Source organism: Idiotropiscis lumnitzeri, chromosome 5 (assembly GCF_059441095.1).
Source record: "Idiotropiscis lumnitzeri isolate Australia: NSW breed Sydney's pygmy pipehorse chromosome 5, RoL_Ilum_1.0, whole genome shotgun sequence".
Classification (NCBI taxonomy): Eukaryota; Metazoa; Chordata; class Actinopteri; order Syngnathiformes; family Syngnathidae; genus Idiotropiscis; species Idiotropiscis lumnitzeri.
In genome coordinates this window covers 24055366-24074222 of record NC_142395.1, presented here as the reverse complement: position 1 = coordinate 24074222, position 18857 = coordinate 24055366, and the positions used below count along the sequence as shown (strand labels likewise).

The window sequence follows — 18857 nt, the reverse complement described above, 5'->3', positions numbered from 1 at the left end:
GAGTTATATAAACTCTGACTACGAGTCGGGTTCTGAACAAATACAGCAGAAGTAAAAACACAATTAAATCCATGTTTGAACCCCAGACTTTACTTCAGGTTAGACATGAACAGGTAACAAAGATGTTTTTTTATCCCAAACTCACACCTCAGTGACCTGATTGGAAACAATGCTTTGCTAACAGAAAATACAAAATAGAAAAATTCAGATCAATTTATACATAAGTATCTGCAGGCAAGAAAGACATTTACATGACTTTTCAATGCATTTCTTTCAACATCACTCAACATAGTGACTTTTTTTTCTTTTGACATAGGACATCCACAAACTTTAAGACCAAAGTGAACATGGCTGTCTTCAGCTCATAAGTGGTACACAGAACTTATTGATACACATTACTATTTTGTCGTAAGCTCTTTTTGAGAAACATTTTATGCTCCGAAGAGCGTATACAAACATGATTATCTAATGTGACAACAGGACCGACCTCTCTGATAGAAAAGTGACACAAGCAAATTACATGAGTCGTTAAAAAGCAAAGCTCGCAATATAAAGAGGCCCGGTGAGTAATGCCGACATAAAAGGTTAAAAGCTTCCGTGGTGTGCAACAACAATCGTGAAGTAAAGAGACAAAAAAATCCAAATGTTTGCATCTCCCGAATCCTAAATTAAAAATCAAAACAATTCAAAAAGATTTTCGGAGTCATCTGAGCCAGCCAGACGACTCGTGCAAATAAAAACAAAAGGAAATCTATAATGCTTGACATCATGATGTGATGTTTGATAATACTGCTTTAACCTAAGAGGATTCATAATGCATATAAGACACTGCATGGAAGCTCCGCTCATAATTGATATTATCACACTATGGGCATCCGACACAACATGCAACATGTATAGAAACCTGTAAGGACAATACAGTGTTGTCTTGAGGAGTAAAAATAGGCCCCACAAAGAAAACATCTCCACCGAAAGGGTAAAGAATCTTTCAAATTTGGGGAAACAACACAACAGTGTTTCATAATGAGGATGCTACCCAGATAAATCCTGAGATGCAAAGACACAACCGGGCAGACACACTGCTACATAACATTACACAGATAATGAATAATTATTAGTTGCAAGAGGTCGCTAGTCTGAGGATAATATTGCAATATTACAACAACAAAAAGAATCGTACCAGTCTTGTTAAACATTCCCGTAGGTTTAAGTTTTAACTCCATTTGTAAATGTGCAAGTAGAGCACACTGCTAAGTGGTCAAACAATGCATAGCTTAAGATCAGTGTTATTCGTCGTAAATTGTCTGTGGTCCAGCAACAGCTCAATGTCTATTAAAAAGAAAACTTCAAAAATACAATGATACAAATTTTTTAAATGCCTTACATAGGACTGAAAACATTCATTCAGCGTGTTAAGACATGATTAAGACTTAGCAATGCCTGATTTTCTTTTTCCATTTGTGATTTAACAAAAAAGTCACTAAAAGCAACCTTAGAAGGTTACAACGTTTTGCAAAATGCCCATGAGGCCATTATGTGTGCAGCATGTGGAGAGAGCACGTTTGAGCCCTCCAGATTACAAACATTTTTTTTTAAACACCTGACAGGAGAGTCAGCTGTTATTCCTGTGATCTTGAGTGAAGCCAAATAGAAGTATGGATCCAGTCTGGGTAGATTACCCTAACTCAGAGGATTGAAGCATACCCACTTCACTCATTTTTTTCTGAATAAAATGGGACACTTGGATGACACTGACCTGTACAAAGCAGACTTGTCTGTCCCTTATTAATGAGCTGCTACGTCGAACTCGGGCCTAACCATCGATGGATCTGAGCTATGGCGCGCTGCATCTGTCCAAAGTAAAAGTCCACATTTCTGGAGAAGTCCTGGCAGACGGAAGAGTGCACGTCACCCAGAGCACAGTAAAGGGTGGTGCCACCCATGCTGATCACCACAGTCACCAGACAGAGCAGAAAGAGAAGCAGGCAGGAGTCTCGGCCACCAACATCTGCAAAAGAGAGTTTAAAATGACTTAATAAAGGGAAGCCAAGTTAGACCATCCATTTTCTCTAACACAGCAGGGATTTTGGATTCATCCTTGCCTCATTTGGGAATAATGTGGATTAAACTCTGGAGTGCTCACCAGTCAATCACAGGACAGACAACCACTAATGCTCATTCACATTCACAAGTCGATGAGTGGGAACTGAAGCCACACTGCCTGCATTGAAGCCAACCACAAGTCAGAAACTCACCACTATCAAAGCCTTCATCTGCTACTTTGAAGCGGACTCGTCTTTTGGCAGCAGGTTTATTAGACTCCGGACTTGCAGACAATCTAATGTCGTCGGAAGGCAAATTTCTCTTCTTCAAGATGGAGATGAGGCCAGAGACAGGAGATATCTGGGAGGGCACAGAATGAAGAACAAAATATGTTGAAACCCATCAACATCTCCAGAAATTTACGATAGCTACGGCTTTTGCCTCACCACTAGGTGTCAGTGCAGCACGCAAGAAGCAGTACTCAACTCTGAACTACATCATCCACCCTCCCTCCAACATGTATTTTGTTGGAGTCGGCAGTGCTTATTACGCGTCTCAAACAATCAATAAATGGTGACTCAGCACTAATGGATGCCTATCTATGTTGCCTTTGTTTGGACCACAGTAGCAGGATAGATATCAAAATAATGTCGGAGTAGTCGAAGGGAAAAAAAAGAATGTCTGTCAATCATCTCTAGGATTGACAGTCATCTGAGGGATTGAAAAAAAAAGAAAAAGCATAACTAAAAGCAGATAGACGATGGAGATAAACCTTAAACTTGACACCCCGTCAAATATAATTAATTACAGACAAGTGAAGACATCAAAGAAGTATAGTCAAAGGTCGAACTATTAAATAATTGTGTACAGACCTCCTCTACCGTGATGAGTTTCGCCATGTCGTCCAGTGTGACAGCATCAGGAAAGATATCAGCCTGCTCAGCCTCGAATTCTTCCTGCTCCCCCTCTTCCTCACTGGCCATCTTGGGGTGTTTCAGAAGAGCCTCTTGAGGAAGATGGGCATCATCATCATGCTGCAGGCTGCTTTCATTTCCCTCCTGCAGTCAAAACGGAATGCAGAGGTTAAAGAGTACTTGTTCATATTCAGGAAACAGCAACAGATGTTGCACTCCCAGTAGCTCTGTGCTAACGCATATCTGGGACAGAGGCTGGTATTTTAGCGCTTGCTTCATATCAGGATGAGCAACAAAGACAGGAGGCGCTTAAATATTTCAAAAAGAGATGGGAAAAACAACTCTACATTTTTGTACAATTAAGACCAAATCTATACCAAAAAGAAATAAAACTTTACTGTGAAGCAAACCCATTTAAACAAAATAGGATTATTACCGTGAACTCTTGACAAATCGCTTTTTCTGCCACTTGAGTTTCCTGGAGCACATGTTCCACCTCCTCATCTGTTCCACTGAGTGCTTTCCTTTCTTCCTCGCCATCTTCTTCTTCAGTCTCATCTTCCATCATCAGTGCCTCCGCTGCCTCTCCTACATTGCTCCGCTCGTCTTTCCCTTCCACCTCCTTCGCCTGTGCTGAACCTAAATCTCCGCCCTGCAGCTCTGCGGGTTTGGTCCGATCCATTTGTCCAACTTCAGAGGGGTGCAACACGTCTCTCAGGGTTGAAGTGGAGTGTTCCGGACACTCCCCTTGCTCTCCGCTACTGCCCTCCTCCTCATCAGTCAACTCAGTCTCAGGGAAACCATCCGTCCCTTCTAAATTGCTTTTGGGGGCTTCCTTGTCCTTTTTGGAGCCATCGAGGTAATCGAGCTGATGTGACACATTAACGTAGGAGGTGAGCGGAAGGCCAGTCTGTGGAGAGGAGGAGTCTTCAGCTCTATTCTCGATATTACCTTCAACGTGATGGCCTGAAGAACATGAGCCACATAATAGGAAGTGTCAGTTATCCAAGAATATACATTTTTGACTACAGTTGGTAGACAAGAAGGACATTAAAAACAAGTGGTAGATTGATGCGCTATAAAAGTTTTACTGTTCTTTTTACGAGTGACATCCCAACTACAGTGGGTTGCAAAAGTATTCATACGCATGAAAAAGCTAAAACTAAAAATGTTATCCTGATTAGTAAAGCTGTCCTGACAAGCTGTAAAGTGGGACTGATTTTTTTTTAGCCGCATCTTGCACAGCTCCGGAAAACTGATATGCACACACACACACACACACACACACACACACACACACAAACAAATGTGCACCTCTGTCACTTTCATTTAGTGACTAAATGGAATAATTGTGCCAGTTTTATGTAACAACTATGAACCATTCCTTCTTTTCTTCTGGTTGATTTTAATTTTGAAAAGAATTGTAAAATGTATTCAAAAAGAACTTCACAGCCAATGGTGTGTTAGCAAGTCAGATTTAAATAGCAAGGGAATAAAACACACAAAAAATATCCCTCCATCTTTTCATTTTCTATATCGCTAATACTGTTTAGGAATGCGGGAAGCTGGAGCCGAGCCCAAATGAGGTAAGGCAAAAGGTGGCCTACACCTTGGACTGGTCATCAGCCAATCTCAGGGCACATAGAGAGAGAAAGACCAGCATTCACTCTCACATTCTGCCGATAATTACTTTCCCTGGTAACTAATTTGATTTATGAAGGAGTAATTTAGTTACAAATTCAATGACTTTTCTGGGAAGTTACTTTTAATTAGTAGTTAAAACTAATTCATTTTTAATGTACTTTGCACAAAACTCGTGACTATTAACTAAAAGAGAGCTCGTTTGTGCTGCTGTGCACGGACTTAGATATAATACAAATAAAGCTCATACTGCTGCGACGCAAGATAGCTTGGCGGCTAGTATTCAAGTCGCGGCGAAAGAAATTACTTCCGGGACAACGAGCGACAGGGCAACGCTTTTTTTTTTTTTTTTAAATCAGGACTGCGAGACCTACTGCGTGAACGGGGGGCACAAAGTGCAGCTTTGACGATCTCAAATTTGCATTGTCTGAGATTGCAATTTCGGTTACAAAACCATACATCGTTCAGCCGTACTACGGCGGGAAAAAAAAGCATATTTCCCAGGGTAACCGCACCGCCCCTCAGCATCGTACCGCGCCGCCCCACTATTTGAGAACCACTGTATTAAACCCACCAAATGACATTCCAAATGTGTCTGTGTGTAGAGACAACAGATCGTCTTGTTTCAGCAACAAACGTCTGTCAACATGGCGGAACATATCACGTGTACTCCTACTTTCGCTCTCTCCACACATACACACACTCTCTCACTCGCTCACCTGATGGAGTTAATGCATCACCTTGTTCAAGTAGGGGCTTTAAGAAGCCGACAGATGCAGACTGTAAACACACATGCACAGAAAACTCGTGAGCACAAAAAAACGACAGTACGTTATCTCTCTTTTTTATACACAATGAAAAGAAACGTCTTACCGCTGCATCTGTTGCGTTTGGTCTATGACGAGAAGACAAAATGACATGGCGGTGAGTAATCTTCGTTTAGTAAATTAAGACATGTAAGATAGGTGATGCTTCGCTACTCTGCCAATCTAATATTAGCCCGAGCAGGATATTTCCCAGGCTATCACAAAGTGCATGTGTGTGCGTACCGCGTGTGTGTGCGTGTGTCTGAGAGTGTGACAGAGTCAAGTGAGGTGAAACCTTAGCAGCACAACTGCTCAAATGTCTGAAAGTCCACAAGTCTCAGTCGCATCTTTGAACCACTACAGCAATATTCATCACCACAAAAAGCGACAATCAAGGACATGACTAAAAAGGAATTTCAAGTAAATATGATGCAAAGGTGGCTGAACACATAAACGTTACACTTCCACCGTCCTGTGTATTTATTTTTGGATATACAGGATTGCAAATTTTGCTTGGCATGTTATTTCTTTATCAGGTTAACTGGAACTGCCTGACTTAAATACATTTGTCTACCTGCCTGCCAATGTAAACCAAAAAGACATACTGACCGAGCGTGTGTCTGGCAGATGTCTCTGAGAGTGTCCAGATGCCGGGTGTCTAGGCCGGACGAGCTTCTTGTACACCGACTTTCTATAAAGAACAAACACAGAGAGAAATATTATGACAATTAATAAATCAGTGAGACTTCAAATTTGGTCAGGTATCTATTTTGTTTGACTTTAAGTCAGCTCTCCGAACTTGGTTGTCACAGAAGAGATGTGACGGACGATATAATCTATAATCTATCCATCTCTCGCTCGCCAACAAAGTCCTCTGTGATAGGCTATAGCACAACCGCAAAGGTTGGATTGATGGATGGATGGACTCTGTAACGTACCGTAAGCGTGACAAGTGAGTGCAATGTGATTAAATGCAATTAGGCCGCTGGTTTCAGCACACCTTAGGTGACAAATGAACATGGTCTTTTAGGTGTAAGCATACACTACAACAAAAGGTTTTTAAACAACACTAGCCCAGCCTGCTAATGAATATTCAGCAAAAAAACAAAGACGCAGCATGAGTGACTGTAAATTACCCCACTGTTGCTGGAGAACATTCAGGTTGTCCAACACTCTCTGGTGATAAAGCCTCTCCAGTTGAATGCACTGTAAAGCCAACTGGTCTGAAAAACGCAAGTTAAAGAAGACACGTAATGTGTGTAGAGGATGGAGCAGCGCTCATGTTTATGTATATGTGCAAGCAACCAGAGAACAATCCTTCTTTGACTTGGCTCAATAGCCCCTCTCTCTCTCACCAAGCAGCCCCTCTATACATGCACAGAGATGCCATGGCATCGGCAAACTCTCCCCTTTTTAAACACTTTTTTGTCTCAGATTAGATTTCCTTTCCCTGTTTCTTTGACACCTCTAACAGTGAGTTGCGAGATGCCCTTTGACCGATTATATTGCGACAGACGTTTCACTGGTTATGACTGCAAGAACACTTTGCTCTAGTAATCGGAAAAATAAAGACAGTTTGACATCAAGGTAGTTTTGTCTGCTGCTTTTTGTGGTGATTTGTCACTCACTTCTCTCCTTCTGGGCAAATGAATTTCAGTTAACTGTGCGTACAACAAATCAGGGCTTACAATTTTTAGGGATTGTAAAGTAGAAGAAAATTGTTCCTCGACTAAAAGCCTCTCCCTAAACACGTCACCATATACAATGATAAGGATACAATCCTCATGACGGACAGAGGCCTCAGCAATCTGCAGGAAGAGATAAAAACCTTTAAATAATGTCAAGCATTTTTATCATTACTGAGAGAAGAATCAATCTGGAGGATTAAACTAAATTCTGTCAAAATGCAATGAAAATGAAAGAAAGACAGACCCACATCAGGACAATAAGGCGATGCCACATTAGAAACTCGACCTCTCGTCGGCCAGTGTCAGTGACACTTTTATACTGCTCAGCTGATTACAGAACAAGTGTGTATGTGTCTCAAATGCGAGTATGTGCGAGCGAGAGCAAGAGAGATGACACAAAAAGCGCTCACATTTTAATTTAAAGGACCAGTACATATTTAGAGGGAGCTATTAGCCGAAGATTATTCTATCAAATTTATGTTAAATTAAAAGAACGATGTAGAGCAGAAGTTTAAAAATAAAAAAAGAAAAGGCTTTGATCTCTCATGCTCCCTGCATCTTATTTGGAAAATCCTCCTCTTCAAAGTACCACATGCTCCCAAAATGCACACTTAAAAATGGATGCTCAAAAGAATTCTTCTGTTTCATTAGGAACCAGGCTTGCATACGTAAAATGCATTCTTGCACGTGTGCATTCCAAACGCATTCATAAATCAAACTGACAGAAATGTTTGACACCTTAACGTAAACATCTTGTCCAGCAGGTAGCTGGACTCTCAACTATTTGAGAGTGATGGTATCTGTGTCTGTCTTGTGAATGCAGTCTTGTGTGCTTGTTTCAAAATGACACCATATAGTGGAGGTATAAGTAGATAAGGGCGATTCTTTTTTTTTTAAAGATGAATGAGGATTGGGGACATTTGGTGGTGAAATTAGAAAAAAAAATAAAAGGTTACCTGATGAAGGTCTTGTGGAAGGCAAGTATCATCTCCTCTCTGGGCCAACTGTTCCAGGGATGCCATCAGAGCAGAGATGGGCCTTTTGGTACAGGTGGGCACTGAAGAGGAAGTATACTGATCTGAGTGTGTGAGGGTCATTTGAGAAGTAGAGTGTGCACCAGTTGTTCTATGCCCTCTGGAGAAGGCAAAGGGCTGTGCTGTTTGGCTACTAGGCGCGAAGGAAGAATTGAACTTTATGTTGGATGTCGTCTCCAAGTGATGGTCAGAAACACGAGGGCATGCGAGCCCTGCAATGGCGGGAGAAGAAGCGGTAAGAGGTTCTGAAGTGGACTGTGCATGTCTGGCAGTAGTTGCTGAGATATGTTCAGGTCTGTCAGTGGAGCTCAGGCCTGTGTCTGAGGTTAAAGATAGATGAGGAGGAAGCACAGGCCCCGTGCTGGAAGCAAACCCACCAAAGTCCACTTCAGTCTGGCCCAGTTCCAACAGGCTGATGGGACATGATGGGGATGTTGGCTCTGGACTCGTCCCAGGACTGAAAGGATTGTCCAGCAGACTTCCTACAGAGGAAGAGGACATAAAAGTGGAAGCACATATCATTATAGAGGGTTTGGCAAAGTGGCCAATGAATGCACACAAGAAGGAGCAGCACAAGAGCTATTCAAATCGAGCAAACACTTTTTATTCTACTTAAATTGTGTCATTGCGAAAGGTGCTCATAAAGTACAATATTATCGAATGCTACTTTTCTTGTTAAAACGCACACTAGAAAAATGCTTGGTCTTTTTGTGGAGGCTGGAACAAATTAACGGCATTTCTACTCATTTGGATACGAAAAAATGATTTGAGATGAAAGTCATTATGAACATTACAAGCATTGTTCCCTCTTGGGCAGACCCTGAGGTGGGAATCGTTAGTCCGTCACTAAGTTCATGTCAGCAGTGATGCGTAAATGAAGCTTCAAATCTGCTTCATGAACCAGTTTTAGTATTTTTGGACTCCTGTAAATGGCACTCTCGGTTCAACATTGGGCTGAAAGCACACTGAATTGCCTTTTTTTAAACGCTTTATTGAAACCAATCGACCATCTAGAGGACTCAAAAATATAACAGCTGGTTCATGAAGGAAATTTGAAGCTTCATTTTCCCATCACTACCTGTTATATCAGGCTTTGTCAACGACAGCCAATTGGCGTCGAGAACACAATTTCCACGTTACACGCAGGCGCCGCACAAGCAAGCAAGCAGCCGAATAAAGAGAAAAATATAATAATAAAAACAACAGACACACACTCGCATAGTGAGGTGATTGATGAAATAAAAACAATACGGGACATGTCATTGCAGTCTGCGGGACCGAAAGGTATGCAACGCTGTTTTATTTTCTATTCATTTGTCTGAGGGTCAGGCGTGTGGGACCTGCGTTTGACGTGGCACAGGTACGTCTGTTCTCAACACCGTTTGGCCGAGCCAGACCGACTGGGTGGGCCGGAAATACGAACGAGAACACACCGACGGAATAACGCACAATCTAGAAACAGACTTGTGACCAGGCCAGTGTGTAAATCAATATTGAGCAGTATACTCGGAAATAACCATTGACGAAATGCGCTTGATAATTCTCAAGTGCTCACTTTTTTTGTTTTTGTCCGTGTAATGTCGCCTGCTTTCTGTACCTGTTTCTGAATAGGAGGAATCAGTCATGGGAGTATCTTGAGACTGGCAGTGCATTTGGAAACTTGATGCCTCCGATTCCTCGTCTTCATCCTTCATCACCTCATCAGTATCCTCTTCTTCTTCTTTGCTCGAGCTTTTTGGGCTCCCCGACTCCTCCTTGTTCTCCCCATTGTTGTTGAGAGATGCTTTGGGTGGGAGTCCAGCTCCGAAATCATTTTGTAGAGCTGCATGTTCAGTCTGAGTGAATGGGTTGATCTCGTTGAGGTTTTGAGGTTGGGCAGTATGAGGTTCAGGGGGCGATGTGTTATCACAATGGTCAACCCCGCCCACCACAACTTGTGACATTATTCCGCCGTCATAGTCCAACTGAGCTGGAGTCAAGGTGGAAAAAAAACAAAAGTAACGCGTTAAATGAAAGAAAGAGACATCAACGAAGTTATGGAAATGTTTTGGTGTTACTGCTCAACAGATTGACATAATAAATCGAAATAGTTGGTGCATGCGGACATTGGACATGTTTCTTTGTGACTTGGATGATGACATTAAATTGCACTCACCACCATAATCCATGAGGCTCCACCCTCACGACCTTTGACCTTTCAGCCTGCTGTCACCAATCAAGCAAGCCCTCCTTCAAGCCACAAGAGAGAACGAGAAAGCAAGAATGGAAGCTGTTGAAAGGAAAAAAAAAACAAACACATTATAGAAGTTTAAGCTGACTCATCAGTGTCAGTGCAAGAGGGGCAAAAGAAGGCAAAACAGGTCCAACGTCATTCCTGAGGTGCCAAACAAATCCTTCTGGACTTTAAGTACAATCCTACCAACAAATTATAAGTGTCAAATAATCTGTTCCAGGAATCACAAAGTCGCAATAAAACTGTACAGGCAGAGTTGCAAGTAACACTTTTATCACATTTGTAACTATGACACATTCATTGATATAAGTCAACCCCAGGATAAAAAAAAAAACAAAAAAGTGAAACAAAAATGTAATGTGTAACTTTATGTGTGACAAATGCAGCTTGGGAGAGAGAGAGTGAGGAGCTTGGGAGAAGGTCATACATTGCACTTTTTAATAAGGGATTGCAGAACATGATATGATATTTTGTGAACATTTCTCTATACATTTCCGTATTGGAATATTCGCCCCTCAGCTTTTCAACATGCTTCACTGCCTCACAAGTATGAAATTGGTTAAACCCTGAAAAGGTTGTGGAGCAGATCGCACTCAGGATTACCTGGTAGGCGAGTCTCTTCACTCCCTCGACTTTATCCAATACATATACAGTAATATGTGTACAGGATGGTATATATTTGCCTAATAACAGTACAAATCATATGTGTACCTTGTTTAAAGGGTACTGTCCCAGTGACAAGCCTTTGGAGCCTTACAAGTACAAATTTTGCTTTTTTTTTCCTCATAGCTTCGCATTTCACTATTCACAAATTTACATATTCCATTTGTTTTTTTGTGTGTGTGGAGCCTCTCATCAGTCATTCACTGAAAAACATAGGCGGGAGGCACAGAGTTCAGCCGGCACTGTAAATCATCTTTAAAACCACACTCTTACTCCACCCCTCATTAATATTTGAAAACTGTGCCTGCAGACAGACGTTTATTGCCCCAAATTTAAAATAATGACCAGGACATGTAGACACCATTAGTAGAAATCTATTTCGACACTATATCAGAAAAAAAGTTGCGTGCCCTCCCATTGGCTGGCAACTAGTTCAGGAGTACTACTGGTCGAAGACGGCTGGGTTAGGCTCCAGTACGCCTGCAACCCCCGTAAGGAGAAATGGTTCAGATAAGGGATGGATTTGAAATAGTAACATGCTTATTATAGGCAATTACATACTTTATTATTACTTTCTTCTTATTTTGAGACTTAATCAATAATACATTCCCTATCCCTAATCTCCTCGGTGCATTACTTGCCATTGTCTGTTAATCAACAGCATCCCGAAGTGTCTCTCCCACACAGCGCTGCCTGTCCATCCGACAACCCACCCTCTCCTCTTCTCTTCTCCACAGGGGGTCATAAATAATGAAGGACACGAGGAATGGAAAGAGCTCGTCAGCAAACAGGACAGGAAGAAGAAACAAAAGCCACTCAAGAGAAATACCTAATACTACAGTCCAGTGTATAGACAGACAACACCACAAACCACAGGACACCTCATTAGGTACACCAACAGTATCTTCACTATCAATCACGGTGATTGTGTACCTAATGAAGTGTCCCTTGGATATGTTTGCGTCGCCTCTATCGATACGAGCTTTATAATACACAGCGTTTAGTTAACCTCACTATATAGTTCAGTGGCACACCTTCCCGTGACACGACAGGTCTTAATGCGGTGTGGGTTAAGCGACAGTAGACGTGCTAGCTCACGACTTAACGTTGATGATAGCTTAAACATTGGCTAGTTGCTCAATGTGCTATCGTACTCGTGACCGTGTTACGTTACGGTTCATTGGAGCTGCGGTCTACGGTTACGACAGTTAACAGTATCGTAACGTTACCTGAACAAAAAATCGCAAGACGTGGGTGGCTATCAAACTAAATCACGTTATTATCTCGTTCAAGATCGGTTTGTAGAGCATTTTCTCCGCTCCGGTTACAAATTGAGTCATCGTGGAGAGCACAGCGGCGTTGGCTAACGTTCGCTGGCTGTCCACATCTGCACAACACACTAGAAGCATTTAATTGTGTCACGAGATATTCTTTTGCTTTAAGTGACCTTACTTTTCGTTAGCGTCTGATGGAGGACTTGTTTTGCATCGTCGATGGGCACGTAATCCAAGAGGAACGCCACCTCTCGCTCGCAAGGTTGGTGAAAAGGTGACAGCTTGGATCTGAAGTCAGTGACACCTTGCTAGGGATGTTGTCGCAATGACACCCATCGGCCACCAGGGGCGATGTGGCAAACGCTAATTCTGAGTGGCTCGGTGCCGCCCTCTTCGGGCGACAATGTGTGGTTGGGCAAAGTAAGACAAATATGATTAACTAAAAATCTTTATTTGTTTTATCTATTAAATCATTGATTTGTTCTAAATGTCAATATTTGTAAAATAAACAATTTTACATAGCATCAAATTATTGTATTTAGTTATTTCTGAATTATCACACCCGCAATCCTCGTGAGGATAAGCGGTTCAGATAATGAATGGAAAATACACATTTTAATTATTTTTTTTACCTCAGCCAAGTCAGTCGAAGATGAAGTTAAAAATGCTAATATATCTAATATCTAAAAGTATTTCAAAACAGCAAACTACTCATTTAGTAATTAGTTCTAGATTTGCTTTTGTAATAAATATGCTAAATTGTAAAGTGTTTTTTTAGTCACCCAACCAAGATGGAAAATGGCTACATTAATACAAAAATATTCCAGAACTCTTGATGTAAATGCTCGAAGGGTCAAGTAAATTGCCGTAGTGTGGAGCAACCAGAATCTTGACGGCCTTCCAAACAAACTTTAATGAGTTAAAAGTGTTTTATTTCATTCAAATATATTACTTTAATGTCAAACTCTGAATGAGATGACATGTACTATTTGCAAGAATTTGTACGACAAGAAAAAAAAAAAGAGATGAGTATGTTTCATAGAAAAGTATATGCTTGAGAGATCTATCGTTCCCAACCAAATTACAATACACGGAATTGGTGTAGAATTTAATTGTAAATATGACACACAAGCAAACACATTGTGTCATAATAGAAAAGTGAAATGTTTAACTAAAAATATACAGTATACAAAACATAACAGTGACAAAGCAGAGTACCTTTTTTGCACTTGCTGCTACTCCAATGAAGATGTTTTAAAATGTGTAACGTACAAAGCTCTTCAGAAGTGGTTACACTAATCAAAAATTGAAGCTATGAAGCAGTCCTCAAATTGAATTGACCTCATACATACAAACCTCAAGGTTTTCAATAATCAAAGTCACGTTATCAATACAGTTGTAGCCCATTATTCTGCTGCTTACATTTCATGAGCAATTGTACTTTCAGAGCCAACTTGAATTGACCTTGTCCCTGTTAAATATTATAATCACCATTTATATTTCCCTGCTAATGAATTATACAAAAGTTTTGTAGATGATTGAACATAATCATTTTGTCACCTATTTACACACTTCAGCCCGATCCCTCTTTCTCAGTGTTTTCCAGGATCTCTTCATAAAGCCAGCTCTGAGTGAAATCCTGGCTCTTGTCCATCAACTGGAACAGCTCAAGATATTGCCTCGGGTAAACGTGACCTGTCAGGATATCTTCCGGAAGTCCCATCTTGGACAACAATTTACTTCCACTGTCGGGTGACCAAAGACTTCAGAAGAAAAAGGGAAGAAACAAAGAATAATAGTAAGAATGGTTCACATTACCTGCATATGCCACTTTTCTCAAAGGTCTACATATACACTGGGTACTGGACAGTGGGTTTAGTGGTAAATGCGGTTGGAGTTCAATAACAAGTTTTGGGTAAATCAGAGGCATTTGGTGGTAGGTGTGTGATGATTTCAATTTAACATGAGTTAGAATGCGGCTGTTCATTCTCATCACCATATCCCAGTTATGAGAGTGTGTGTGTACACATTTGCGCAACCAAATCATCTTAAGTCCATTTTTACTTCACCTCTGAAAGATTAAAAACAAATACTGTACAGATTTCTCAGGCCTAATTATTTTTAAATCACAAAAAATGGCATTTGAGCAGGGGGTGTGGACATTTTCACTGTTAAACTAGTTTATTATATTCACATTTTTTTTTAATATAGAAGAAAAAAAAAATCCACAAATAAGGGAATTCCACGAGTATGCAACGGTCAACTGTCGTAGCTGACCAAGGCTATTGTGCTGATGTCCATGTACTATTTTGCAAGACTTTCATTATGAAGTTGACCTTTGAGCGCGTTGGAGGCATGGTTACTATAGTTAGGAAATTTCAATTCATTATTCTATTTAATTCATAATGCCCCTTTCTTGTGTCATTTACAGCCAGAAGACACTTATTCATGAATGCCAACAAAAATCAATGTTAAAAATGTGAAAAATATGTCCACATATCCATGCTTTCATTTCACAAGATGATCATTAAAATTCAGTCACATTTGAATTGTGCAAGAGTGTGATCGCTTACTTAAGCTTGTTAATGAGCTTCTCCGTCCTCTTTGCCAAACACTGTTTGACCATCACCATGAGGGTGGAGGCATTTGCGGGCGTGAGGCCGTTTGAGAACAGGTCGGCTCGTGGGCGCAGACGGACCAGGCACATGTGATTGTTTGGGAGCTGAGAGGCCAAAGTGTAGAAATGTTAAACAATATATATTAAAAAAAAAAAACATGTCAGTCATGTTAATATACGAATTGAGTCTGTCATTACAAGGCCTTTGGGAGGAAGTGCACTCTGTTTGGATGCCACAAATGACTCCCAGGGCTCCTGTAAACACAAATGAACAGATTTGACATTTTGTAAATGTATGGAAATTAATTTCAGACAGTCATACTTTTGTGGAATTAACTTATACATTCCATAAAAAAAAATCTAAACAGGTAAGTTGTGTTAACATGCTTTTTTTCAGGATAAGTTATCTTATTTTAATTATAGCAGGATTGCAGTATATAAATCCACTCATCAGAAAATGACATCAAATTGGACAGCTAACCAATACAAGAGCTGGACATATATTCCAGATGAAGAAATACACCGCATCATCATCAAATGAGAACTGATAAAACAATCTGTCAAAAATCCATCATTTATTATGACAATCTTGAATCAGGACAAGTGTACTTTATATTGTGGTCAGTGATGTTGACCTCAAGTAAAATTTTACATTTTGACACATTTTCTACCTTGTGAAGAAGTTCAATGTGACAGGACATCTGCCAGAAAACACCAAGAGGTCTGTAGTGCCTCATTTGACCGGGAGGTGCCACCATGGTCTGAAAGGGAAAGAAATCACACACAGTCCAAGTCAATGCTTAGTATATTACCAGATACTTACAATACAATTACATATAGTTGATACGAGGAATGCAGAGATACTAGTATCCGTAGGGGAAATAACATTTAGGTTGGAATTTCTGAGTTAACACACACTATTATTAATCATTACACAGTTGTAATGATTCATTTTGTAACATGGGCTTTATTCTGTTAGCGTTTTATGTTCAAGCAAAGCTTGTTTCAGAACAATATTTGATTCAAATATATCATTTGTCTTAATAATTCCATGCCGTAATGACATGATAAAGTATCAATGTTCTGTATCAAAAAGTACTCCAAATGTAAGTTCTTGTGTTGAGTCTGAGGAAAAAAAAATAAAAGCATGGGTGCATCCCTAGTAGATACTAAATCAAGTATGGAAGTGTACTCTTACCAAGTATTCGCGCTCACTCATAAAGAGGTTGAGCTCTATTCTTCCATATCTGTAAATGGACATCCGTTCAAGCAGAGTATAGGCTAACTTCAGCAGGGTGGTACGCTCTTTACGAGGTGGCAAGATGGCTACAACTTTCACTGGGAAGTCTAAAGAGATACAAATAAATATAAATACAAAATTGAACAAATGTTTCAGAATTGTGACAATGTTTGGGTGCATGTTTCCCCACCATCCAACCAGTTGGCTTCTGTTATTCCCAAATCAGTAAATAGTTTGTCAGTGAACAAAAGTGGTGGCGTGTTGCTTCCATCCCAGACAGGGTCCAATCGGAAGAAGTCACAATGAACCACTTCCAGCTGACCATCAAGAAGGCCTTCCAACGCCTAAAATGATGCAACATCATTTAATTCACTCGCTTTTGAAGGCGGCCTGAGCATTGCATCATCAAAGTGTAACCTCCAATGTCCAACACTACAACAGTAGTTCAAGATTGAGTTAGTTAGGGGGGTAGAATTTTGTATGTTTTATTTAACAGTGGTTAAGTTACTGTTATGATTATTTAACAGCTGGGAATATTAAAACATTACCACAAATCTTGCCTCCACAACTGATAAAGGTCTTAAAACTAGAAAAACTTGGAAGCCAACCAGAGTCACGTAACACAGTGTGTTCAACTTCAGAGGTTGCACTGAAGATACATCATGCATTCGTTAATCAAACGGGAAAATTATATGTTGGAGACTCTGTGCGGATGTATCTTACGTGCAGTTCATTGAAGAAAGGTTTCTCTGACTCAAGAGCCACAACTCTTTGAGCTCCAGCGTTGAGCAGGGTCTTAGTCAACACCCCGGGACCTGCGTCAAACAAATAAACGCATGCATCTATTATTTTCATTCCACAAAAATAATATATGCAATTTATGTGTGTTGAAAACCAACTTGCAGACGGAGCATTTTCACTTTTACTGACAACGCACATACCTGGGTTACATTCAAAGACAACAGTCTTGGCACTCTGTAGTTCAGGTCCCAGATGCTGTGCTACCAGCTTTGCCAACTCTGGGTCCACGATGAAGCGTCTTGATTTGTTGCAGGCGCGAGCTTGACGTACATTGTCCTCAACTTCACCGAGATCCAGGAAATCATAAAAGCACAGAGGACGACACTGACCCTGGAAAAAGATAAATAAAAAGATGACTGTTTAATTCACTTCTACTACGTTAATGCTAGGAGTAACCATAATGTGAACAGATACCTTCATAGCCACTGCAGACAGGTTCCTGTGTGCGAGTGCTGAGGAGGAGGACACCCTTTCCGCTCGGTGCTGTTGTGAGTTTGCACCAAGTGTTGTCCGACCAGGGCTGGATGACAGAGAATCAAGGCTGTAGGCCCTCCTGTGAAACATCAGGACCCTGGACACTCGAGGAGCCACCAACATTGTCCTTCGTAAACAAGACTGACTTGTGATGTCCAGACAGCAAGAGGCGCGCGATGCCAGCTCCAACAGCCTACAGATGTGGGTGGACATGTTGGACCTGCAGACAACCATCAAACGCTGAAAGGAAATTCAAAGGGCCTGGAGAGGGCTCTGAAAGGAGTTGGGAGAATAAAACACAATAATTTATTATGAATTACTGTGTTTCTTTTGCCTCTTAAGGTGCAGTACAATACTGTACTGTACGTACTGCGTTAGCGAGCACGTGGAAAGGCAGACATTGGAAGAGCAGAAAAACGTGCAATTAACTTACGTATGACTTATTATGCTTTTTGCTTCTAAGTCCTAAAACCACTTTTGTAAAGTGGAATACATTTTTGCAATAACGGATTGGGCTAAGAGAGGAGGCAGATCACCTAAGCAACAGCTAACAGTTTGCCTCTACAGCTAACGAACCAACTAACCAAACGTCAACAAATTTTGAGACATACCACAATTCTGTAAATCCTCTGTTATAGCCAACTGTAAGAAAAGCCGCGATTCAGAGTCGTTTTACTGTAACCCGTTAGTCCGTAAACGCTGTGACATTGGCATTCTGACCCCACGTTTGTTGTTAGCGAGTAAAATCGCTCGTGGTGCTGCAGTCGCATAATAAGACGTCATTGATGCAGCCATATTGGTACGGGCACTTCGATGAAAGACGTTTTCTGGAAAATCCACATTAGCCGAAAGACAAGCCGCTAACTTTTCCACCACGGCAAACTACTACCACTCATGTCTAATTAGTACTGTACCACTATGGAAGTGATAATTAAAAAATGTGATGTGATGGAAGGAAGGACTGTCAGCTGTTTTAGATGTTGTCGTGCGTACAGAGCACGCCCTTAAAATGAAGTGTGCGTAATCTTCACTTCCATATTTAATGTGGCATAGTGGCGTAGTTTGTGAGAGATGCGGTCATCTCGAAACACAACTAGTCTCCAATTGGGCTCAAATTGCTATTGCTATTGCATATTTGGTGGTTCGTGTTTTTTTTAATTCATGTTACGCGTTCTGTCTGGGTCGGGGGAAAGTGAACAGGAATTGACGAAAGGAGGAGGAGGAGGAGCTTTCCGGGCTGAGACTGCAGTTGCTCTCCTCCTCCACCTCCTTCCACTCCGCACTAGTGGTGACTGGATTGATCCAAATCGATAACATTATAAATAATTTTGTTTTGCTTTTGAGATCGGTGTTATTATTAAATACTACCCTGATACTTCAGGCAAAAGTGGCAATTAACAATTTAGATCATTATAGAATCACAAAAGAG

At 40.8% G+C, this 18857-nt stretch overlaps 2 protein-coding genes across 7 annotated transcripts; both read right to left on the bottom strand.

Moving 5' to 3' along the window:
• Positions 1-68: 68 nt before the first annotated feature.
• Positions 69-12623, bottom strand: cnsta (consortin, connexin sorting protein a). Of its 5 annotated transcripts, none has more exons than XM_088295743.1 (14): positions 12475-12623; positions 10282-10395; positions 9724-10095; positions 8504-8608; positions 8049-8338; positions 7182-7212; positions 6541-6627; positions 6014-6095; positions 5472-5493; positions 5318-5378; positions 3394-3923; positions 2916-3101; positions 2256-2403; positions 69-2008 (listed from the first exon to the last, which is right to left on the bottom strand). In XM_088295743.1, exons 2-14 carry the CDS (start codon positions 10292-10294, stop codon positions 1797-1799), a joined length of 2139 nt encoding a protein of 712 aa, XP_088151869.1. In that variant the 5' UTR covers positions 10295-10395; positions 12475-12623; the 3' UTR covers positions 69-1796. The 5 variants fall into 5 exon arrangements, with proteins under 5 accessions (XP_088151869.1, XP_088151870.1, XP_088151866.1 ...); XM_088295744.1 differs by having other exon boundaries at positions 8049-8149; XM_088295740.1 differs by having other exon boundaries at positions 8049-8608.
• A 769-nt stretch (positions 12624-13392) lies between these two features.
• Positions 13393-18316, bottom strand: tfb2m (transcription factor B2, mitochondrial). Of its 2 annotated transcripts, none has more exons than XM_088295746.1 (10): positions 18040-18316; positions 17369-17701; positions 17095-17284; positions 16877-16968; positions 16344-16497; positions 16112-16260; positions 15585-15674; positions 15112-15168; positions 14870-15018; positions 13393-14059 (listed from the first exon to the last, which is right to left on the bottom strand). In XM_088295746.1, the coding sequence occupies exons 2-10, from the start codon at positions 17660-17662 to the stop codon at positions 13870-13872; spliced, it is 1365 nt and encodes a 454-aa protein (XP_088151872.1). In that variant the 5' UTR covers positions 17663-17701; positions 18040-18316; the 3' UTR covers positions 13393-13869. The 2 variants fall into 2 exon arrangements, with proteins under 2 accessions (XP_088151872.1, XP_088151873.1); XM_088295747.1 differs by having other exon boundaries at positions 17369-17648; positions 18040-18315.
• Positions 18317-18857: the final 541 nt, after the last annotated feature.